This window comes from Phaseolus vulgaris, chromosome 10 (assembly GCF_000499845.2).
Source record: "Phaseolus vulgaris cultivar G19833 chromosome 10, P. vulgaris v2.0, whole genome shotgun sequence".
Taxonomy (NCBI): Eukaryota; Viridiplantae; Streptophyta; class Magnoliopsida; order Fabales; family Fabaceae; genus Phaseolus; species Phaseolus vulgaris.
Genome location: NC_023750.2, coordinates 8,371,003 through 8,394,225, shown reverse-complemented (window position 1 = coordinate 8,394,225; position 23,223 = coordinate 8,371,003). Strand labels below are relative to the sequence as shown.

The window sequence follows — 23,223 nt, the reverse complement described above, 5'->3', positions numbered from 1 at the left end:
CGAATTAAGAAGTCGGGTGCACCAAGTTCTGAGCAATCCGGGGTTATAATCGAAAAAATTGTAAGTTATTTTTGTTATTTTCAATTTTTTTAAAGCATTAATTATATTAATGATTGAAAATATGATTTTTGTGTACTCTTGCAGGATTCCTTGGAATCCGATGGTAAATTTGTTGCTGAAGGTCGTCACGATATCCTGGTTGAAGCAATTGGACGACCTGAACACTCTGGTCGTGTTCGTGCCGCTGGACAAGGGGTCGGAATTAAACTTTATTTTGGAGTTTCAGAACGACAACCATCCTCCTCCTCCAAGAAGGAAACTCAAATGAAGAGTAAGTTACGTGAAGAAATAATGGAGGAGATGAGAAAGGAGACTGATTTGATGTGGCTGGAGATGAAAAAGGAGAATGATCGAATGCGACAAGAGTTTCTATCGCAACAAGTTTGTGCTGAGCCGATTGAACCCCTTGTTAGTCCCACTCCAAAGAGCACAAAGGGGAGTTGTGCGGCTCCTCCAACATCAGGGGATGATATCAATGGGCAAACAGAGGATTGTGAGCTACTGGTAGTGGGCGGCAAACTTCCTCGGGTGGTGGCACTTGGAAAAGTCTATAAAAACGCCACCACCTTACATAACGTTCCTCTCTCCCCTGATGTGGCGAAGGTAACAGTTGAAAAAGTACGATTTCCTGATGCTCGTGTTCCACTACCTTCAGATGAGGTAACCACTGTGGCCGATGCATTTCAGACATTCGTTGCCTGGCCCAGAGAGCTCATTCGATCTATGCCCGAACCTCATGTAATAATTTCGTTTCATTATATTATTTTTTATTTATATTTATATATTACATATAATTTAATACAAATGTTGTTTATCTTGTAGAAACCTTTTCAGCCACCAAGTCCGAAAAAGAAGCGTGAGGTTCCAGTTGACGATCCTATGGCTTCCCTACGTCTCATTGCTAGTCAGATTGGCAATGATCCTTTTCCAATTCCGTGGGATAATACATTTTTTCAAATCAACACTGAACTGCCACTGATGATTTACAACACAGATTTATCAGAATTTATATCTGGGAAAAAGGAGCTCAATATAAGTATAATTCAATTTTTTATGATGTAAGTATCTTTACCTATTATTCAATTTACTTTATGTTAAATTATTATTGATTATGCTTTAACTAAAAACTTGTAGGTTTTTGCATAGAGTCTGTATCACTGAGGGGAAGGAAAATATGTATGGATTCTTAGATCCTGCATATACTAATCCCGTTGGACCAAACTCAACTGAGACTCAAGCATACATCACTAACATCCTGGAAAAAGAGGGAAAACAAATTTATTTATGCCCTTATATTAATGAGTAAGTTTAATTATATGTCATCAATTATTATTATTTCATGTTTTAAATATTTACTAACTCTTTTCAATGATCATATAGGCATCATTGGTAGTTACTTGTCTTATCAATGGTTGATAAGACTGCTGTGTGGTTTTGTTCCCTACACAAGAAGATGCCCACAAAATTTAAGGATATCATTGATACGTAAGTATAGTCAGTGTGTCAGAGACCGAATGCCTTGCAACAACCGAGGCCGAAACTGATAATTGGATGACACCCATCATCCAATACTTAGAGGACGACACATGCAAGCCAGAGAAAGAAAAAATAATGAAGCAATAGTGTGCCCGGTATACAATGATCAAGGATGATCTATACCGAAGAGGGTACTCGACCCCCATACTTAAGTGCATCACCAGCAAGCAAGCCGAGTACTTCCTGACCGAGATCCACGAAGGAGTCTGCGGAAACCACTCAAAACCAGCAGAAATATAAGGCTTACTTAAACATCCATACACATTATAGAGTTTTGCAGAATTAAACGAAAACAACACACAACATAAATCTCCCCCTATTTGTCTTTACAAATAGACAAAAAGAAGAGATAAAAAGATAATTATTTCAGATAATACAGAATTAAAGAGCAGAAGCAGAAATACTGATACAAGACCAAAAACAATCGGTTGTTCCGTGACATCAACTGGTTGTTTTTCTTCTAATCTTCATTTCCATACTGGAGTTCAAAGATTTGATTCTGAACAGCTTTTATTTGTTTATCCAAGGTCATAAGGCGTGTGTCCATGTTGTTGAACCTGTTATCTATGCTTTGGAAGTTGCTTACACACAAATCTTTGAGATTTCTTTGATTCTCCGCAAATCCATCAAGGCTATTGACCATGTATCTTTCAAAATAAGACATGGATGGCATTTCATCTCCCTAATTCCCTGCACTGGTTCTAGCACCTTGATATGTTTCAGGTTGCTCTTCATGGTGAAAATCCGTGTCAGCAGCATGCTCTTCTTCATCAAGATCAGCAACAACACTTGATGAGGCACCATGGTCACCATCTTTGCTCACCCATTTGCCACCTATTTTGGTGAATCCCATCTTGCTAAGAGAGCCATTGTTCATCTCTTGAGTTGACTTAACCAACTCAAATGTCTCATTTTCCAGATTCACTTCAAAATATAGCAAAAATTTAGAAATCAAAACAGCATATGGATAGTGATAATCACTTAACCTCATGGCCTTTTGTATGTGTTCCTTGATGATGTGGATCCAATTGATTCTGATCTTTTTCATTATGCAGTAGATATACACAAGGTCTTCTTCTGTAGGGACAAAATGATTGCTCCCCCTTGGAGTTAGAATCCAAGTTACAATAAGGGCCAACAACCTTTCATCAAGCCTTAAGCCTCCAACCGAACAAGTCCTCACTTGAGCATTTTGATTCTTCAAGCAACTCTTGTAGTTTTGGACTTTGTTGAAATCCTCTAGTACTCCAAGGTTTCCCTTGTTGATTCTAAGGCCAGCATACTTCAGACCCACAACTGCAATCCACACATCATAGGTGATCTCCATATCAACTCCCTTCACATGAGAGACAAGGTTGTTTCCCTCAAACTTGAGATTGGTATAGAACACCCTAATCAAGTCTGGGTAGATGTTCTCCTTCATCTCCAAGAACTTTCTGAGAGATTGATCTATGAGCAGCCTCCTCACATTATCTAGCTTTTGGCTTTTCAACCAATCAAAGGAAACAACTTTGGGGTTGTTTATCACCTTTGTGTTAGTTTCAAATCTATATCTTTCAATGAGGTCATTGTCTCCAGAAAACCAGCCTTCTAATCTCCCTCCAGGCCTTACTGCTCTGGTTTTAACTCTCTTTGAAGTGAGAGGTGTTGATTCCATGATAGCAAAAAAAGGAGCAGAGAAAGCTAACACAAGAAGAGCAAGAGATATTGCAAGAGATGGCTCAATTGGTTATTCTTGTGAGAGAGAACAACTGCAACAGATTTTAAAGCAAAAACAGAACCAAACAGCATTCAATGACGTGAGTGGGTTTCACATTTAAAAGAGAAAAGACTTGACCAAGACCTGCACAGAAAACGTCAGAAAAAGCAGAAAATCACATGGTCATCACATGTGATCTTTGACTAGTCATAAAAGCTCTTAAATTTTCAAGATAGTGGAATATATTCCTTTATGACTTGTTGTAACTTCTTTCTGAACGTGATCATCTTTCAATACATCTTCATTGACCAAGGATTCTTTCATAAATGTTATATGCAACAGACAAAAATTCAAAAAGAATTAAATCCATTCTTTTCACAGTGTTGTCAGACACAAAACAATCGGTTGTTTCGAGGAAACAATCAGTTGTTTTTTTGCAGTAGTAAAACTGATTTTGAATTTTTAATCATGAGCAGAAAGGATTCAAAGCAGATGAATTTCATCACTTTAAAAGAGATATTTAAGCATGAATATGAACTTAAACAGGAATTAAAGATAAAGATAAGGAAGGTCTTATCCTTTATGATGTTCCTTCAATGAGCCATATGCTTTTGATCAAGAAGCCTCTTTTGACTATTAAGAGCCTTTGGACAGATACAGAACATTGATTCAGCTTCAATATTAAACTTTTTCTTCCAAGAACTTGATCAGATGACTCAGTCCCTCGTATTTCTCTAGATTTCCTGCATAAACATGAATTCAAGCAACAAGGTTTGGTCCCCTTACAAATGTGGGTTCATTTGGTTTCTTTTTCTCATTTGAAACCTCACAACCTTTAGGAATCCATTTCATGAAGCCTTTGGGAACTGAAAACTTTCTTATTTTGCAGAATCTAACCGAATGGCCTTTCTTCATGCAGTAAAAGCATGTAACAACCGGTTGTTTCGACTTAACAATCAGTTGTTTTACTGGCTTTCTTGAATTTTTTTTGAAAACTTATCTTGTTTGTTTTGTGGATTAAAACCTAAACCAGTTTTTCCAAAAACACAGTTTTGAGATGCGAAGACATTCTCAAAGTTAGATTTTCCTTTCGAAAGCTTATCCACAATATTAACAAGATAATGCACTTTCTTTTCAAGGTTTTCACAATTTTCACAAATGAGAGTGTCACACTTGCAAGAAGAGTTTTTGCAATGTGTTTCTAATTTTTCAAAATCCCTTTTAGATTTTTTTAGCTTTTCTTCAAGTGTCTTCACTCTCTTTTCAAATCAACTGTTAAGTTCTTTCAATCGGTTGTTTGAAAGAACCAATCGATTAGCTTCATCATGTGTTTCTTGAAAAGCTTCAAGCAATTCACTATAATTTTGTTCATTTAAAGAAGCACATGAACTTACTTCACTTGATCTGCAAGACTCATCATCTCCTTCAGCAATCAAGCATATATTTTCACTTTCTTCTTCACTAGATGATGAGCTTGATGAGGATACTTCATTCTCATCCCAAGCTATGTAGGCCCTTTTAGTCTTTCCCTTCTTTTCCTTGTAGCTAGACTTTTTATCCTTGCTTTCTTGGTTTGGGCAATCTGCCTTTATGTGCCCTTACTCACCACAACCAAAAGAAGTATAGTTATTGGAATTAAAATCATTGGATTTTTTGTTTCCATACCTTTCTTTGTTGTTGTCTTTGTTGCGGTTCCTTTTCAAGAATTTGCTAAACTTTCTGGATAGCAAACTAAGGTTCTCTTCATCACTATCATCACTGGATTCTTGCTTGCCTTTGTGCTTGACAGCTTTTAAGGCAATACTCTTTACATGCTTGTCTTCACTTTCTTGAACATTGAGTCGATTCATCTCTAACTCATGTTCCCTAAGCTTTCCAAACAAAGAAGCCACACTCAATGATGTTAGATCTTTAGATTCAGATATTGTAGTTACCTTAGGTTGCCAAGATCTATCAAGACATTTGAGAATCTTGATGTTTAGCTCTTCCTTTTCAAAGGTCTTGTCAAGGCTCATGAGATGATTGATGACGTGTGTGAATCTTTTCTGGACTTCCGCACTTATCTCACCCTTGAGCATTCTGAACATTTTATACTCTTGGATTGGAGTATGCTTTTTAGCTCTCTTCACCTCATTGGTACCTTCATGAGTTACCTCCAATGTGTCACACATTTCCTTTGCTGATTTGCATTGAGAGACCCTGAAAAACTCATCTGAATTCAAGGCAGAGGTTATTATGTTTTTAGCAATGCAATCAAATTTGGCCTTCTTGCTTTCAGAATCAGTCCATTGAGACCAATGCTTTTCAATGGAAGATTCATCTTTTTCAAATTTTGGGACAAAAGGACCATTTTCAAATGCATCCCAAATACCTTTGTCAAGTGATTCCACAAAGATATTTATTTTGAATTTCCAAAAATGGTAGTTCAAACCACAAAACAGAGGTGGTCTGTTTATTGAAGCACCTTCCCCAAAAGGTAGTCTATCAGCCATTTAAAAAACAGTTTTAGGATCACACTTGAATAAATTTCAAGAACCAAGCTCTTGATGCCAATTGTTAGAATGTATGGCTTTAAACTAGACGGGGGGTGAATGGTTTAAAGAGGGTTTTCGCAAACTTTTAAGTCAAGAATGAAATTACTTCGAGAATAACTTAATTAAGAAATCAGTTTGCCAAACACAAAGAAAATAAGCACAACACCAGAAAAACAATCGGTTGTTTCGTAGAAACAATCGATTGTTTATACCAATTTACAAATATAAAACTGAAATTAAAGAGTTAAAGGATTGAGAGAATCCACACAGAGGTTTATATTGGTTCACTCTTAACCAAGAGCTACATCCAGTCTTCCCAAAAATCACTGGGGAATCTGTTAGAATATATGGCTTTAAACTAGAGGGGGGTGAATTGTTTAAAGAGAGTTTTCGCAAACTTTTAAGCCTTGAATGAAAATACTTCGCGAATACCTTGATTGAGAAATTAGTTTTTCAAAACACAAAGCAAAAAGCACAGTAACATTAAAACAATCAGTTGTTTCGCAGAAACAATCGGTTGTTTATACCAATTAACAAAAATCAAAACTGAATTTAAAGAGTTAGGGGTAGAGAGAATGTACACAGATGTTTATACTGGTTCACTCCAAACAGAAAGCTACATCCAGTCTTCTCAGAAACCTCTGAGGAAATCCACTAAGCAATCACACCTTGATCACTTACACCACAACCAAGAAAGTGACCTTGATCCCCTCAAGACACACACTTCTCTTGGTCAACACACCAACACTAAGATTGCTGATCTTGATCCCCTCAAGAACACACAACAAATCTCAGCAAACACACAAACGAAACTTGTTTAACAAAGTACAAGGATTACACTTGTTACAAAAGATAATCTGAAATCAATACAAGCCAAAATCCTATTCCACACACTTTGATCAATCACAAACTCTAAACAATCTCTACTATTTGAAAAACTCAAAATCTCTATTCAAAAACTTGTTACTCAAATCTGTTTTTCTGAATATATTCAAAGATGTTGTTTGTTATCAAATCTTAACAAACTATTAATTGCATTTAAAGGATTGGTCAAAGCATTTAAAGATTAGAGCGTAAGCATTTAAAAACATTTAAAGCTCAGTCAAAGATAAAACAGTTTTTCTGTTATGGTACCAAAACAAACAATCGGTTGTTTCCTCGAATCAATTGGTTGTTTTGGTTTTAACAGCTTAACCATTTGAAAAAACAGTTTTCAATCTTTTCTAAAAACATCTAAGTATAAACAATCGGTTCTTTTGACAAAACAATCGGTTGTTTCTAACTTAGTTTGAAAAACATTTTCTTTCAAAAAGATTGAGAATGCCTATACTTTGGGTTCAATCAAGAGGTGCATTACAATACTCAAACTACCCCAGATCCTAACTAAAACAGCTCAGCAACAGCAAGCACAGCCAATGCTTCAACATCCTTCAAAGAGTTTGGATTCTTCAAAGCTTGAACACCACTTGGTTCAACAGAATCCACTAAGCAATCAACCCTAGATTACTTACAACACAACCAAAGAGGTGACCTTGATCCCCTCAAGACACACACTTCCTTTGGTCCAACACAACACCACTAAGAATGCTGATGTTGATCCCCTCAAGAACCCACAACACTTCTCAGCAATACACACAGAGTTTCTTTCAAGGTACAAAGGATTACACTTGTTACAGAAAAGATTTGAAATCAATACAAGATGAAAATCCTATCTCACACTCTTTGATCAATGCAAAATCTAAGCATTTCTCAACTTTTCAAAAGCTCAATCTATGAAAAACTCAAATCTATTTTTCTATATAAAAACAAAGTTGTTTGTTGCATAATCTTAACAAACTATTAATTGCATTTAAGGATTGGTCAAAGCATTAAAAACAGGAGCGTAAACAGTTAGAAAATCATTTATTGCTCAGTCAAAACACAAAACAGTTTTCTGTTATGGTCCCAAAACAAACAATCGGTTGTTTTGGTTTGACAGCAAGTCAACCATCAAAAACAGTTTTCAACCTTTCTAAAAACACCTAAGTATAAAACAATTGGTTGTTTCAACAAAACGACAGGTTGTTTTTCACTTAGTTTGAAAAACATTTTTCAATTAAAAGGTTTGAGAATGCTTATGCTTTGGATTCAATCAAGAGTGGATATATACAATTAATCTACCCCAGATCCTATCTAATGATCTGGGGTAGATTGATCACACTTGATTCAATAATTATAAGCATGGACAACAAGAAAATAAAAGAAAAGAAGATCCAAAGCATTTCTCCTTGACAATTGCCTCATTTAGGGTTTCCTTCCTTTGGTTCCCTCAATGATCTCTAGGGTTGTGCCTCATGCTTTCTATTTAATCTAATTGGGCTTAGGCTAAGTGACATTTTTATTCATAATATATTTATATGCTTCATCTCTCCTTAAATACCTAAAAATAATACAAATTTGGGAATAAATCATTATTATTTGTCTCATAATCCAAAATATGTAAAAAGGTTAAAATTCCTAAATTAGATGTTGAATTATAATTATTTTATTAATTAAAATTCATAAGTGTCTACCTTTTTGTATGAAATATTACTGAATTATGTCACTTATCAATAAGTTGATAAAATAAGTTGTCCATGCTTATCTCACATAATTAATGGATTTATAATCGAGCAGTTGTAAATCCATAAAACACTGCAACACAAAATAAGTTGAAATTAGTCATAAACCAGACATAGTTTGTTTCACAAAGAATTATTTAAACATGATTACCTAATTCCAGCTTCTTTCGATATCTCGTACAGTAGCTTCCATCCACTACATTACATAATAGTCACAGTCATACCCTTCTATTTATTTATTTATTGCACTATAATTCAATATTACGAACCTAATCAACATATTTATTTTATAAAAAAAACAATGAAAGTATTTAATGAAATTACTAATAACCTCAAGATGCAACCATGTCAACTTCTGAAACCTTGCAATAGGTCGACCTTCAAAAGGTTATATCTAGTGTAGGAACTATTAATAAAAAAACACTAGTCGGGAAAAGCTTAAGTAATGTACATTCATAAGTTTTTGATAATTACAAATTTGTTTGAGATATGTAGGTGACTCCTTGTACAATGAGCAGAACCATGAAATATTGTGATCAGTTAGGGATATCACAACTAACTGTCAATGACGTCTGACACTTTGGCTACACAATAAACAACATTTTCATTAATTAACTTACATCTACAAATGCATTTATAGATAAATAAAAATTAATAATTATAAATTATTTTCTTATCGAAGGTTCTACAATAGGTTTCACAAGGTGTCTAAGTCAGGCTACAAATTTTTAAAAGCTTTGTGCCACATTAATTACCTCATCCATTGGCATAGGAACTGCAACATCACTAATGCAAACTTTCTCAACCATGAAATTGACCACATAAGGGGGAGGAGCAACATTATGTAACATAGTGACCCCTTCAAAGACATTTCATTAGGCCAACAATCGAGAAATAGAATTTTCTTCCACATATGAATCGCATTGGCTTATGGAGCCAATGTCATCCCCTCATGGATTATGAGCTGCACAACTTCTTTTTGTGCTAACTCTAATTGTGGGAGGCACAAAGGTCTTTTGTGCAGGAGTTATGTTGTGAAAGACTTAAGGTCTCTAGGTGTTCCTTAAACTCTTGTCTCACCTTTTGAGTAACCTCCTATGTTACCCCTTGTGTGATCTACTGCATCAATTGCAAAATAACTTCTTGGCTACATGCCTTAGAGGAGTAGTTGTGTAAAGATGTTCCAAAGAACTGTGGGATGTCTACCATTGATCCTACAACATGCACACAACCAAGATGCTCAATTTAGGAAGTAAATTGTAAATAACTAGTAAATTGGTGATTTAAACCAAACTACAAATGGTGATTTGTACTCAAACTATCAAACAAATTCATTATGTTTATAGTTAAACCAACTTTTAGAAATTTATCATCTAAAAGTCATCGTCTTTTTCATTTTTTCATCGACAGTCCATTCATAATTTGTCTTTGTTTAATTTATTTCACCACTTTTAACAACGATTCAGATTAAAACCTTCGTCAAAACTTTGACTTATTCACCACTCTGCCACCACGTCTTTTTTTTTTCGGTGAATAGCCAAAACATGTCGTTATTGATAGTTGTCGTTCACTAATTTTGCACTAGTGTATAAGATAAACTAGTATAAAAATCACAACATAAATCATCTTTCCTTTATCTTTGTTCCTTTTATATTATGTTACTACACTAACTAAACAAAATGAGTTTTACGAACCAAGTGATGACGAGGCATTCTTGTGCAATGTTATAAGTGCTTTATACCTAAGTAATTGAAAATATGAGATTTTGTCTTTTGTGATATAATGATAATGCCTCACATACCTTCATCTTTGTACAACGATTTTTGTAGCATACATGGAAAGTCCCCACACCTAATTAGTGACACTATGATGATCTAAAAAAGTATTTCTAGTTATTTTTTTTAGAATCTTATTATTGAAATACCCTTTGTTGGTATTTGAGATCTTATTAAATAGTGAAGTTAGTAACTCCCTTTCATATTTGTAGGACAGGACAATAACTTTGTGGATCAAAATCTCAAATGCATTTGTAAGACACAAAAGAAGAAAAAAATGTAACAAATATTAAGTACCTGAGTTTGGTAGTTGTCGATCTTGCTCATATACCCATCGATACCCATATTTCTTCACATACACCTTAACATATTGGTGTTCTCCCTTCTCGAATTCGGCCGTGTCCATCATCAGTTTTGTAAATTCCACACTAATAACCCCATTATAAGATGTGTACCATCTGCAATCATAACGTCGTTCACCAAAATCTTGATGAGACAAATAAAATAGCCACATATGATCTGAATGGTCAATGACTAGATCGCTCCTCAAATCGACTGGTGGAATTCTAGCACTACGATCTATGTATCTATAACCAGTCATATCTCTTTCAATGTCCATGTGAAATATTGCACAACACATTACACCAATCCAGTTATTGTCATGCATAACAGGAGAGGTATCAATCCTTATTGAATTGTCCATGCTCCCAAACTGATTGTTGAACCACCTCGGTATTTCACTTCCTGGGATAACACATGCAATATTTGGACGTAATTTGAGACTACACGTGTTTCTTGAGCACCTCACCTCGTAAGACTACAAAGTTATGTGTTAGTAGCAGTTTTTTGAAGAAAAAAAAAAGGATTAAAAGAAGGGAAGATGAAGGAAGGAGGATGCACACCTGAAAAATTTGTATCATCCACGAAAAAACCATGCTACTACAGTGTTCCCTCTCAACTAATTCTGGGCAGTTATAAAGGATTAGTCCTACCAGATCTTCATGTGTCAAATATGGTAGTGGAAGTTTGCAAGTTTCTGAGGGAAATTCAGTTTGCGAAGGGAGAACAGGAATGTATTTGAATCGCTTGCAATGTTGTAAGTTTAAATGATACAGTCTGAAAAGGTTATCGAGGTTGGGAAGTGTGGTAAAATTGTTTCCCTCCAAATTTAGGTGTTCTAGGCAACTTAACTTTCCAATGGCATCAGGGATTCGAACTAAGTTACAAAAGCTTAGATTGAGTTCACGCAAACAAGTGAGAGAAGAAGGGAAAGTAGATGAGGGCAATAAATAGCTGACTAAGTCTCTTTGTACTCTGGAATACAACATTTTTTAAAAAAAAAAGGATGTTGATTGGGAAAGAATAGGAGCTTCAACCAAACAAAGTTTTGAACATCCAGAGACATCCATATATTCAAGAGAATTCAGGCCCAATATGGTATTGGGTAAGCTTACCAGGTTTTTGCAGTTTCTCAAATTCAACAAAGAAAGCTTTTTCAAAAGACCGATTGATGGATTGATTTTTGGGAGCTTTATACATCCTTTAAGTTTTATCTTTTCAATATTTAGGGCCTCTCTAACATCTGGCATCTCAACTAAATCTTCGGAGTAAGAGAGATCCAAAAGCTTCAAGTTGTGCAATGGCTACAGTGATTAGCAAACAGAAGACAAAATTAATAATGAAATTTAGAATTTCTTTAATTATTTAAAGAAAAAAGAGACTAAAAGACCATGTTTATCATTTAATTAGTTTAATTAAAAAATAAAAAATTAATATACACTACCTTTGTGCCTTCCCATAGTCGTTTAATACTGCTCCCAACAAGATATAACTCAACTAGTTTTATTGGCTGAAAACTTTGAGGCAAACATTTAAAAGGATATTCCTTCCAATTAAGATATGCTAGTTCATTCGAAAGATGATTGAGATTGCCTGAAAAATTCACATCTTCAAGTTTAAGCAACTTAAGGTGTCTAATTTTCGATAGACCATCTGCCCTCACGGTCCCCAAAAGCAAATCACATTCAATATATATGACTTCAAGATTTTCAGATGCCTACAACATTATGGAGAAAAAATAACATTGTTATACTTTTCAGAAGGTTTTCATATTCTAGAAAAAATGGCAAGATTTAAACTCTATCAATTATTTTTACCTCATTGTCTAACATAGCTTTCTCGAAATCTTTGCAATCCCATAACCTACTCCACTTTAAAGGCTCCTTAGGTGATTTTTCTCTAACAATACTTTGTCCCAAATCCATCAACAACCTGTGCATATAAATATCCCCATATTCACATGTTATGAGAGATTTCTCAATGAGAGCTGATATGCCATTTTCATAATCAAATCCACGGATGCTTAAAATTTCATTATAATAGAAGTGATTATGAAGGAAACATGCAATATCAAGAAATATTTCTTTTTCTTCCTCTTCCAACTGATCAAAACTTATACGTAAAACATTCATAATATTTCTATCTTTACTATATCTTAGCCTACCCAATGCACTTCTCCATTGTGAGACATTTCGACCAAACAAAGAAGATCCAATTACTTCAATTCCCAAGGGATGACCTTGAGCATGTGAAAGTACCTCACGTGCCAACTCTTCATAATCGTCCAATATATAATTAACTTTGAAAGCATTTCTACAAAACAATTGCACAGCATTTTCCCAACTCAAGAGCTGAACTTGATAAACATCATCCACTCCATGTGTCTTCAATATATGTTCATCCCTTGAAATTATGATGATTCTACTCCCTCCACCTACACATCTACGTATATCTCTGTTCCCTGTGAATAGCTTAAGTTGTTCACATTGATCAACATTGTCAAGAACTAGAAGTGTTCTTGCATTGTGCAGCCTAGTCCACACCAAATATGTTCCATCAATAGCATTACAAATTTCAAGATTTTTCTCACTTAGACACCGAGTAATTAGCTCCTTCTGAACACCTAGTGAACTAGAATCTCTATAAATTTTGCTTACATCATCAATAAAACAATGAAAATCATATTGATGACAGATTCTTTCGTATAAAGCCCGAGCAAGAGTTGTCTTTCCTATGCCACCCATCCCACTAATTCCAACAACTCGAACATCATTAACTAAATCTAACTGTAGAAGATTTGTTAATTCTTCAACCCGAGATTCTATCCCAACCAATTCATCCTTCGGAAGTTTTGACATTTTGGGACCCAAAATATTTATTACGGTTTGAACGATTTCTCCAATCTGTTCAGACTGTGACCTGAAAATTTAAACAAGTATTTGGGACTCAATTTGCATGTGTTTTCTACTTTTTCCTAAATTCCAACATCTCTGAATTGTAGTTTAGAAAGGAGTAAATAAATTCAAACTGTGAAGAACGTTGAAACGAGAAACAATTACTCACTTGTTTCGGATATCCCAACCAGAGAGATTGGCGACTTGTGTGAGAGCTTGTCTCCATCTCTGAACTTCCTCCATTTTCACTTCATCTTCTCTGAATCTCTTTTCGTGTTCTGCAAATGCTTTCTCGTAACATCCACTCTGTTTGCGCACCACCGAAGGACGAACATCATAAAAAATAGGTATAATAACACGTCTTGGCAAAGTTTCAAAGCAGTTACATATCTCCGCCAGTTCACGCAAGCACCAGGTGGAGGAAGCATAGCTCTCTGAGAAGACAACAATGAAAAGTCGAGAGGCTTGAATGGCTTGCAGCAGGTCGGGTGCAATGGATTTACCTTTTTCGAGATCTTGATGATCTTTGAAGACATGGATGGCTTTTGTACGGAGAGCATGAAAGAGAAAATCAGTGAAGTTGTTGCGCGTGTCTTCACCGCGGAAGCTGACAAAGACGTCGTAGATGTGAGTTGCAGGAGATGAAGAAGAAGAGGTGCATTGGATGATGGCGTTAGAAGGCATTAGAGAAAGCAAAAGTTGTTGAGAGAGAGAAGAGTATTACCAGAACGTGGAAAGCAAACACTGAATATATAGAAATCCAACCAATTGAAGTTGTTGTGAGTGTTTTTTCATTTTTCTTTTCTAATAATTCGGCGTGGTTGTGGAAAATTCTACATTTCCAGCCTCTTTCTCGAACGTCATATATAAATTTAGAGTAAAGATTGTTTGAGACGCTACACAGTAGACTTTTTATACTAACTAGTGGGAACAGGCGTATTTTTTATTTTTTTATTATTATTATATTCATATTGTACAGGAGTAATTGAAAAGGTGAGATTTCGTCATCATGACATAATGATAATAGCTCGTAGATGTTATTATATGATATTATTGGTTTTGAAAGTTACGTTGTTTATATAAATATTTATGTTGGAGTGTTTTTTATTGAAGCTTCTTCCACTTAGCTCTTGTAATCATTTATGCGTTGTCTACTTTTCCACCCTCTTGGTCATATATAAATTAAGGTCATATATCAATTATATAAAATTCTTAAGTAAAAGTTATATAAACTTGCCGCAGTTGTGGAAAGTCTACTTTCCAGTCTCTTTCTACAAAAGTCATATAAAATTGAGTTTTTTTTTTTTTTTATTGAAGATAGTTGTACCGTACGGCCCGAGACCAAAGTTAGCGTGGTGGGATCGTCAGAGAGGGATCCACTAAAAAGTACTACAGGATGGAGTTTTTTTTTTAAGGTCCACGGCCTCGGGCGTTGATCGTTTTTGGGCGTTGACCGGTCTCGGGCTTCGTCCAGGTTCAGCATAATAAAGGCGCTCGGGAAGTTTGGCATGTCAGGGAAGTGTCCCCTCCTGATACCCACAGACAAGGATAACCGTGGAGGAGACGACACAGTAGGAGGCGACAAGGTAGGGGCGTGGAGGCCTCGGGCCTCGACAACTCAGACAGTGATAATAGGTAAAGAAAGGTGGTTTTTAAGCCACACCCCCAGTACCAGACGGGAGAGACCCAACTGACGAAGGATCTGTGCATGAGGTTTTGGGACGCGGCAATACGCACCACCGTTGAAAAGCTACTAAGGCAGAGACGACCCATGAAGGGTCACGTCCCAGAGGGTGTTCCACATGCATGGCACGTAAGGAGGGCAGGGAACTCCCAAGGCGAGTGACTCAAAGAATGGGCGTATGAGTTGACACCCATGCAGTCACCCCACGTGAGTCGCACTCTGACAGGGCAATCTTACACGCTGGGAAATGCCCTAAGACTGGGACAGCGCTGCTAAAGGATGCCCACAGAACGCGCAAGTCTCGGGCTGACACGTGGACAGGAACATCGAGAAGGTATATAAGGTTTTACGATAAACAGAATAAGGTACGTTTTCACATATTGGCATAGGAGTTAATGCATCTGAGAGAATTGAGTTACACATTTCTCTAGACATTGATCTTACGGTGTCTGCGACGAGAAGTGTTTGGTATTTCCTGTCTAGTAAGCTGACTTGATCGTCGGAGTGCAAACAGCCGCGAGGGCGCCATTTGTCTCTCTGTTTCAAGTGTTCACGATAGAGGAAGGGAACGTTGGAATGAAAGCGAAGAGGCTCTTGAAGCACAGTTTATAGACACACACGAAGGTGATCCAAGTCAGTCAACCGGCCGGAACAATAGTAATTAAATATAATCTTTAATTTAAATATATTAAATTAATCAAATATAAATATTTATACTAAACACATTATTTTACTGATAAAAATATGGGTTTTCACTTAATCAGGATATAAATTTCATTGTCTTTATATAACGTTAACACAATTTGTATTTCAAACATTTTAAATAATTTATAATTTGAAACATTTTTAATTACTTGATAAATTGGAATAAATAAAATAATTGACACTGATTTTAATATAAATTTATAAAAAAAAACCTTCTAACGTACAGATTTTTTTTTGTAAATCAAAGTAAATTCAGAAATAAAAATGTAGAAGAACAATTAAATATATAGGATCAGATATAAATGCAGTACAGAACTACATAACGAGAATATAAATGTAAATAGATAATTACGAAATATAAAAAAAATGTAAAACAAATCATAAATTTTTTGTGATCAAGTATACGGACAAGTGTTATAATTAATTAAGTGATATTTCATATAAAAAATACACACGTGTGAATTTTAATTGATAAAATAGTTATAATTTAATTACTAATTTAGGAATTTGAACTTTTACATAATTTTTATTATAAGATGAATGTGAATAATTTATTTCTAAATTTGTGTCAATTTCAAAATTTTAGGGGAAAATTGAGATAAAAGGGATAAAGAAGAATGAACAAGTTAAAGATAAAGATGAAAAATAAAGTTGGAACATTGGAAACTCGCTCAAGCAAGATCACTCTAGAGGAACTCGTCCAAGGCTTGCCTAAGCGAGTTCACTCCGGTGAAGTTGAGTTTTTTCTCGTCAAACACACTTGAGCCAACAATATCTTGCTTAAGCAAGATGTCCCTAGTCCAATTTGGTTAAATAGAAGGTGTGAGGCATAGCCCTAGACATCATTGGAAGAAAAGAGAGATAGAAAATCCTAGAGAAAGCAGTCGTCAAGGGAAACACCCTGGATATTCTTTTCTTGTTTTTCATGCTTGTAATGACCAACATGAGGGGTTAATTCTTTTCTTTGGGATTAAGAGTTTTGTTCAAACTCTTATGTATTGAGGTGATATTTATACACATTCAAAATAAACATCCATTGGAATCAAGCAACCCATGAGTCACAATACTAAATATTAAACATTGTCCATACACAAATGTACAATTAGTCCATTGTGTTGAAAGCAGTACAAATGAAATCTATGTGCCCTCCATTGTTGGAGTGCCCTCAATGACGTGACCAAAATCAGTCATCCTTTGTAGTACGTTGGCGATCCACCTAAATATACCCTGCAAGACGTTCAAATAGGAAAAAGTTAATGTGATGCTAAAAGTTAATGTGAATAAACAATGCATGTTTGGAGAAACATAATAATTTACCGAGCATGCATGCTCCTATTGTCATGAGGGGTCGGTGTCTCCATCCTGCAGACTATGACCTCGACAATGTGAGGGTAAACCTCACTATATCTGGGTAAAACACAATCTTAATCCACTACATATGTTCGACTACACATGCAGATGGAGAAGACCCTAGTGCCATATTTGTGACTATGTGATCGACAAAGTGTAACCATATTTCACATATGTTGAACCAAGTGGTGTTCAAGCTTTGAAGAATCCAAACCCCTTTGAAGGATGTTGAAGGCTACGTTGTGCTTGTTGTTGCTGAGCTGTCTTAGATAGGATTTGGGGTAGATTGTTTATGTAATCCACTCTTGATTGAATCCAAAGCATAGGCATTCTCAATCTTTTTAAAAGAAAAGTGTTTTTCAAACTAAGTGAAAAACAACCGATTGTTTTGTCGAAACAACCGATTGTTTTATACTTAGGTGTTTAGCTAAAAGGTTGAAAATTGTTTTTCAAATGGTTGAGCTGTTAAAACCAAAACAACCAATTGATTTGAAGAAACAACCGATTGTTTGTTTTGGTACCATAACAGAAAAATGGTTTGTGCTTTGACTGAGCATTAAATGTTTTTCTAACTGATTACGCTCCAGTTTTTAATGTTTTGACCAATCTTTAAAGGCAATTAATAGTTTGTTAAGATTTGATAACAAACAACAAACTTTGATATAAAACAGTAAAATAGATTTGAGTTTTACAAGATTCTGATTTTGAAAAGTTGAGATTGCTTAGAGATTGAGATTGATCAAAGAGTGTGAGATATGATTTCTGCTTGTATTGATTTCAGATTTGCTTCTGTAACAAGTGTAATCCTTGTATCTGTTGAACAAGAATCTTTTGTGTGTTTGCTGAGAAGTGTTGTGTGTTCTTGAGGGGATCAAGATCAACATTCTTAGTGTTGGTGTGTTGGCCAAGAGAAATGTGTCTTGAGGGGATCAAGGTCACTTTCTTGGTTGTGTTGTAAGTGATCTAGGTTTGATTGCTTAGTGTTTTCCTCAGTGGTTCATGAGAAAACTGGATGTAACTCTGGGTTTAGAGTGAACCAGTATAAACATTTGTGTGCTTTCTCTCTCTCCCTTAACTCTTTAAATTCAGTTTTGATATTTGTAAACTGGTATAAACAACCGATTGTTTCTGCGAAACAACCAATTGCTTTTCTGGTGTTGTGCTTTTAGCTTTTGTGTTTTGAAAAACTGATTTCTTTATCAACTGATTCTTGAAGCAATTTCATTCTTGACTTAAAAGTTTTTGAAATCCCTCTTTAAACCATTCACTCCCCCTCTAGTTTAAAGCCATCCATTCTAACAATTGGCATCAAGAGCTTGGTTCTTGAAATTTATTCAAGTGTGATCCTAAAACTGTTTTCGATGGCTGATAGACTACCTTTTGGGGAAGGTGCTTCAATCAACAGACACACCTCTGTTTTGTGGTTTGAACTACCAATTTTGGAAAGTGAGAATGAAAATCTTTATGGAATCACTTGACAAAGGAATTTGGGATGCAATTGAAAATGGTCCTTTTGTCCCAAAGTTTGAAAAAGATGGATCTTTCATTGAAAAGCCTTGGTCTCAATGGACTGATTCAGAAAGTAAGAAGGCCAAATTCGATTGCATTGCCAAAAATATAATAACCTCTGCTTTAAATTCAGATGAGTTTTTCAGGGTCTCTCAATGCAAATCATCAAAAGAAATGTGGAACACCTTGGAGGTAACTCATGAAGGTACAAATGAGGTAAAGAGAGCTAGCAAGCATACTCTAATCCAAGAATATGAGATGTTCAGAATGCTCAAAGGTGAAACAATTGCTGAGGTGCAGAAAAGATTCACGCACATCATCAATCATCTCATGAGCCTTGACAAGACCTTTGAAAAGGAAGAGCTAAACATCAAGATCTTGAAATGTCTTGATAGAGCATGGCAACCCAAGGTAACTACTATTTCTGAATCTAAAGACCTAACATCCTTGAGTATGGCTTCTCTATTTGGCAAGCTTAGGGAATATGAGTTAGAGATGAGGCGACTCAATGTTCAGGAAAGCAAGGACAAGCACGTAAGGAGCATAGCCTTAAAAGCTTCCAAGCACAAAGGAAAACAAGAATCCAATGATGATAGTGATGAGGAAAACCTTAGCTTGCTGTCAAGAAAGTTTAGCAAATTCTTGAAAAGGAACCGCAACAAGGACAACAACAAAGATAGGTATGGAAACAAGAAATCTAATGATTTTAATTCAAATAACTATACTTGTTTTGGTTGTGGTGAGCAAGGTCACATAAAGGCAGATTGCCCAAACAAAAGCAAGGAGAAGAAGTCTAGCAACAAGGAAAAGAAGAACAAGACAAAGAGAGCCTACATAGCTTGGGATGAAAATGAAGTATCATCATCAAGCTCTTCATTAAGTGAAGATGAGAAGACAAACATCTGTTTGATTGCAGAAGATGATAATGAATCATGTAGCTCAAGTGAGGTAAGTTCATGTGCTTCTTTAAATGAACAAAATTATAGTGAATTGCTTGAAGCTTTTCAAGAAACTCACGATGAAGCTAATCGGTTGGTACTTTCAAACAACCGATTGAAAGAACTTAACAGCTGGCTGGAAAAGAGAGTGAAAGCACTTGAAGATGAGATTGAAAAATCCAAAAATGATTTCCAAAATCTGGAAACACATTTCAAAAATTCTTCTTGCAAGTGTGACACTCTCATTTGCGCAAATTGTGAAAATCTTGAGAAAAAAGGTGCATTATCTTGTTGATACTATGGATAAGCTTTCAAAAGGAAAATCTAACTTTGAGAATATCTTGGCATCTCAAAGCTGTGTTTTTGGAAAGGCTGGTTTAGGATTTAATCCACAAAACAAACAAGATAAGTTTTCAAAGAATTTTTTAAGAAAGCCAGTAAAACAACTGATTGTTAAGTCGAAACAACCGGTTGTTACATGCTTTTATTGCATGAAAAAGGGCCATTCGGTTAGATTCTGCAAAATAAGAAAGTTTTATGTTCCCAGGGGCTTCATGAAATGGATTCCTAAAGGATGTGAGGTTCCAAATGAGAAAAAGAAATCAATTGGACCCACATTTGTGAAGGGGCCAAATCTTGTTGCTTGAACTCATGCTTGTGCAAGAATTCTAAAGAAGTGTGAAGGACTGAGTCATCTGATCAAGTTCTTGAAAGAAAAAGACCCACATTGAAGCTGAATCAATGTTCTGCATCTGTCCAAAGGCCCTCAACAGTTAAAAGAGGCTTCTTGATCACAAAGCACATGGCTCATTGAAAGAACAACATAAAGGATAAGACCTTCCTTTTCTCTGTTCTTAATTTATGTTTTTAAGTTCTTTTTCATGTTTAAATATCTTCTTTAAAATGTTTAATTTCATATGCTTTGAACTCTTTCTGCTTATGGTTAAAATTCAAAATCAATTTTAACTGCTGCAGAAAAACAACCGATTGTTTTGAGCCTGACAGCACTGTGAAGAAATCAATTTAATTTCTTTTTTGAATTTCTATCCATTGCAGATCAAATTAAAGAAAGAATCCTTGGTCAATGAACCTGTGTTGAAAGTTGATCACGTCTAGAGAGAAGTTACAACAGTCATAAAGGAATATATTCCAAAATCTTGGAAATTCAAGAGCCTTAATGACTAGTCAAAGATCACATGTGAAGACCATGTGATTTTTTGCTTTTTCTGACGTTTTCAGTGCAGGACATGGTCAAGTCCTCTCTCTCTGAAAATCTGGTACCCACTCATGTCAGTAAATGCTTTATGATTCTGTTTGTGCTATAAAATCTGTTGCAGTTGATCTTTTACAAGAACAACCAATTGCAACATCTCTTGCAAAATCTGTGAGTGAGCTTTTCTCTGCTTTTCATCTCTGCCATCATGGAATCAACTCCTCCCACCTCAAAGAGAGTCAAAACCAGAGCAGTAAGGTCTGGAGAAAGGCTAGAAGGATGGTTTTCTGGAGACAATGATCTAATTGAGAGATGTAGGTTTGAAACTAGCACCAAAGTGATAAACAACCCCAAGGTTGTGTGCTTTGATTGGCTGAAAAGCCAAAAACTGGATAATGTAAGGAGGCTGCTCAAAGATCAATCTCTCATAAAGTTCTTGGAAATGAAGAGGAACATCTACCCAGATTTAATAAGGGTTTTCTACACAAATCTCAAGTTTGAGGGAAACAACCTTGTGTCTCATGTAAAAGGTGTAGATATGGAGATAACACATAAAGTATGGACTGTTGTAGCTGGTCTAAAGTACTCAGGTCTCAGAATTAACAAGGGAAACCTTGGAGTAGTGGAGGACTTCAACAAAATCCAATACTACAAGAGTTTCTTGAAGAACCAACATGCACAAGTTAGGACTTGCTCGGTTGGTGGCTTAAAGCTTGATGAAAGGTTGTTAGCCCTCATTGTGACTTGGATTCTAACTCCAAGGGGGAGCAATCATTTTGTTCTTACTGAGGAGGATCCGATGTACATCTTCTGCATTATGAAGAAGATCAGAATTAATTGGATCCACATCATCAAAGAGCACATGCAAAAGGCAATGAGGTTAAGTGACTATCACTATCCATATGCTGTTTTGGTTTCTAAATTTCTACTATATTTTGAAGTGAACCTAGAGGATGAAACATCTGAGTTGGTCAAGTCAACTCAAGAGTTGAACAATGGATCTCTCGGTAAAATGGGATTCACCAAAATAGGTGGCAAATGGATTAGCAAAGATCTAGTGTTGCTACTGATCATGAAGAAGATGAACTTGTTGGAGATATGGATTTTCAACATGAAGATCTACCTGAAGCACATCAAGATGCTGGACCTAGTGCTGGTGCTGGGAATCAATAAGAAAGGATGCAAACCATGTCTCCTTTTGAGAGACTCATGGTTAATAGGCTTGATAGCTTTGAGGAGAATCTACAGTAAACATCAAACAAACATGAGAAAACTAAACAAAAGTAAGGTCTTTTATCTTTAAAATTCCTTTTAAAGAATAACATAAGACCCCTTTCAAAAATATTTTTGTTCACTTTGTGTTGTTTATTGCCCAAGGTATGCAACAACATCACAAAGTTTGGTTTTTGAGTTTTTTTGTAAAGAAGAGTGAGCATTATATAATTAGAAAGAAGAGTTCAAAGTATTGCAATCCCCCTTTAAGAATTCTTTCCCAGCTATACTTTCAGGGGGTGTCATAAAAGACTCTTCTTCTTTGTTGGTCAAACATTCTTCCGTATTTTCTATGGAGGAAACATTTATATTTATTTCTGGTTCAGCTCCAAACATAGATTTCTCTGCAAGCACATCCTCACAAGGGTTTTCTAGAGAAGATAAAATGCTATCGATATCTGATTCAACTCCAGAAAAAGATGTTTTTGTATTTTCCTTTTCTATCATCACTTGTTCTCTCTTTTCTTTCTCTTCTCTAGCTTTCCTTTCGTTCTCCTCTCTTTCCCTTTTCTCATTTTCTTCTTTCTTTCTAACAAGAGCTTGGAGTTTTCCTCTAAACTCTTTTTCTCTTCTAGCATATTTTTTTTCTTTATATATAAAGTTTCTTCCTTTTTCCATAAGCTCTTTCATTTCTTCTCTATGTCTCCTAGGTTGAGGTTGATAATAGTCATGCATTCTAAAACTTTTTTTTATCATATGTATCAATCAACCTAGAGCTAGATGATTTTGAAGATCTTTTTGATTTGTTTTATTCATTCCTTTCTTTAACCATTTTCAACTCATCTTGTATTAAAGCAAATTGAGTATCCCTTTCTTTGAGAAGGGTCTCATGTTGCATGTGTCTATATGAAAGTGCTTGAAAGTCTTGTGCTAATTTTTTCAAAAGAGATTTGATAGACTCTCCTTCACTTTTATTAGAATGATGAGAAGACATGGTTAGAGTTATGTGTTATAAGTAATTTACCCCAAAAAAGAGAAGGAGAGTAATGAAGGTAGATTCCCAGGAAAGGGAGGTGGATCACTTGGATCTCTTAAATACCAAGTCTTTCCTTGCCATAATCTATCCCTCAAGACTTTTCACAAATCTTTTTCTAAGTAATTCACTTAGATCACAA

General features: G+C 35.5%; 1 protein-coding gene and 1 pseudogene across 1 annotated transcript; both read right to left on the bottom strand.

Annotated features, from left to right (window-relative positions):
* Positions 1-1,809: 1,809 nt before the first annotated feature.
* LOC137818598 (disease resistance protein RUN1-like) lies at positions 1,810-14,153 on the bottom strand (annotated as a pseudogene).
* Positions 14,154-22,279: 8,126 nt separating this feature from the next.
* On the bottom strand, positions 22,280-22,783 carry LOC137813801 (uncharacterized). The gene has a single exon (XM_068616234.1). It carries the CDS (start codon positions 22,781-22,783, stop codon positions 22,280-22,282), a length of 504 nt encoding a protein of 167 aa, XP_068472335.1.
* Positions 22,784-23,223: the final 440 nt, after the last annotated feature.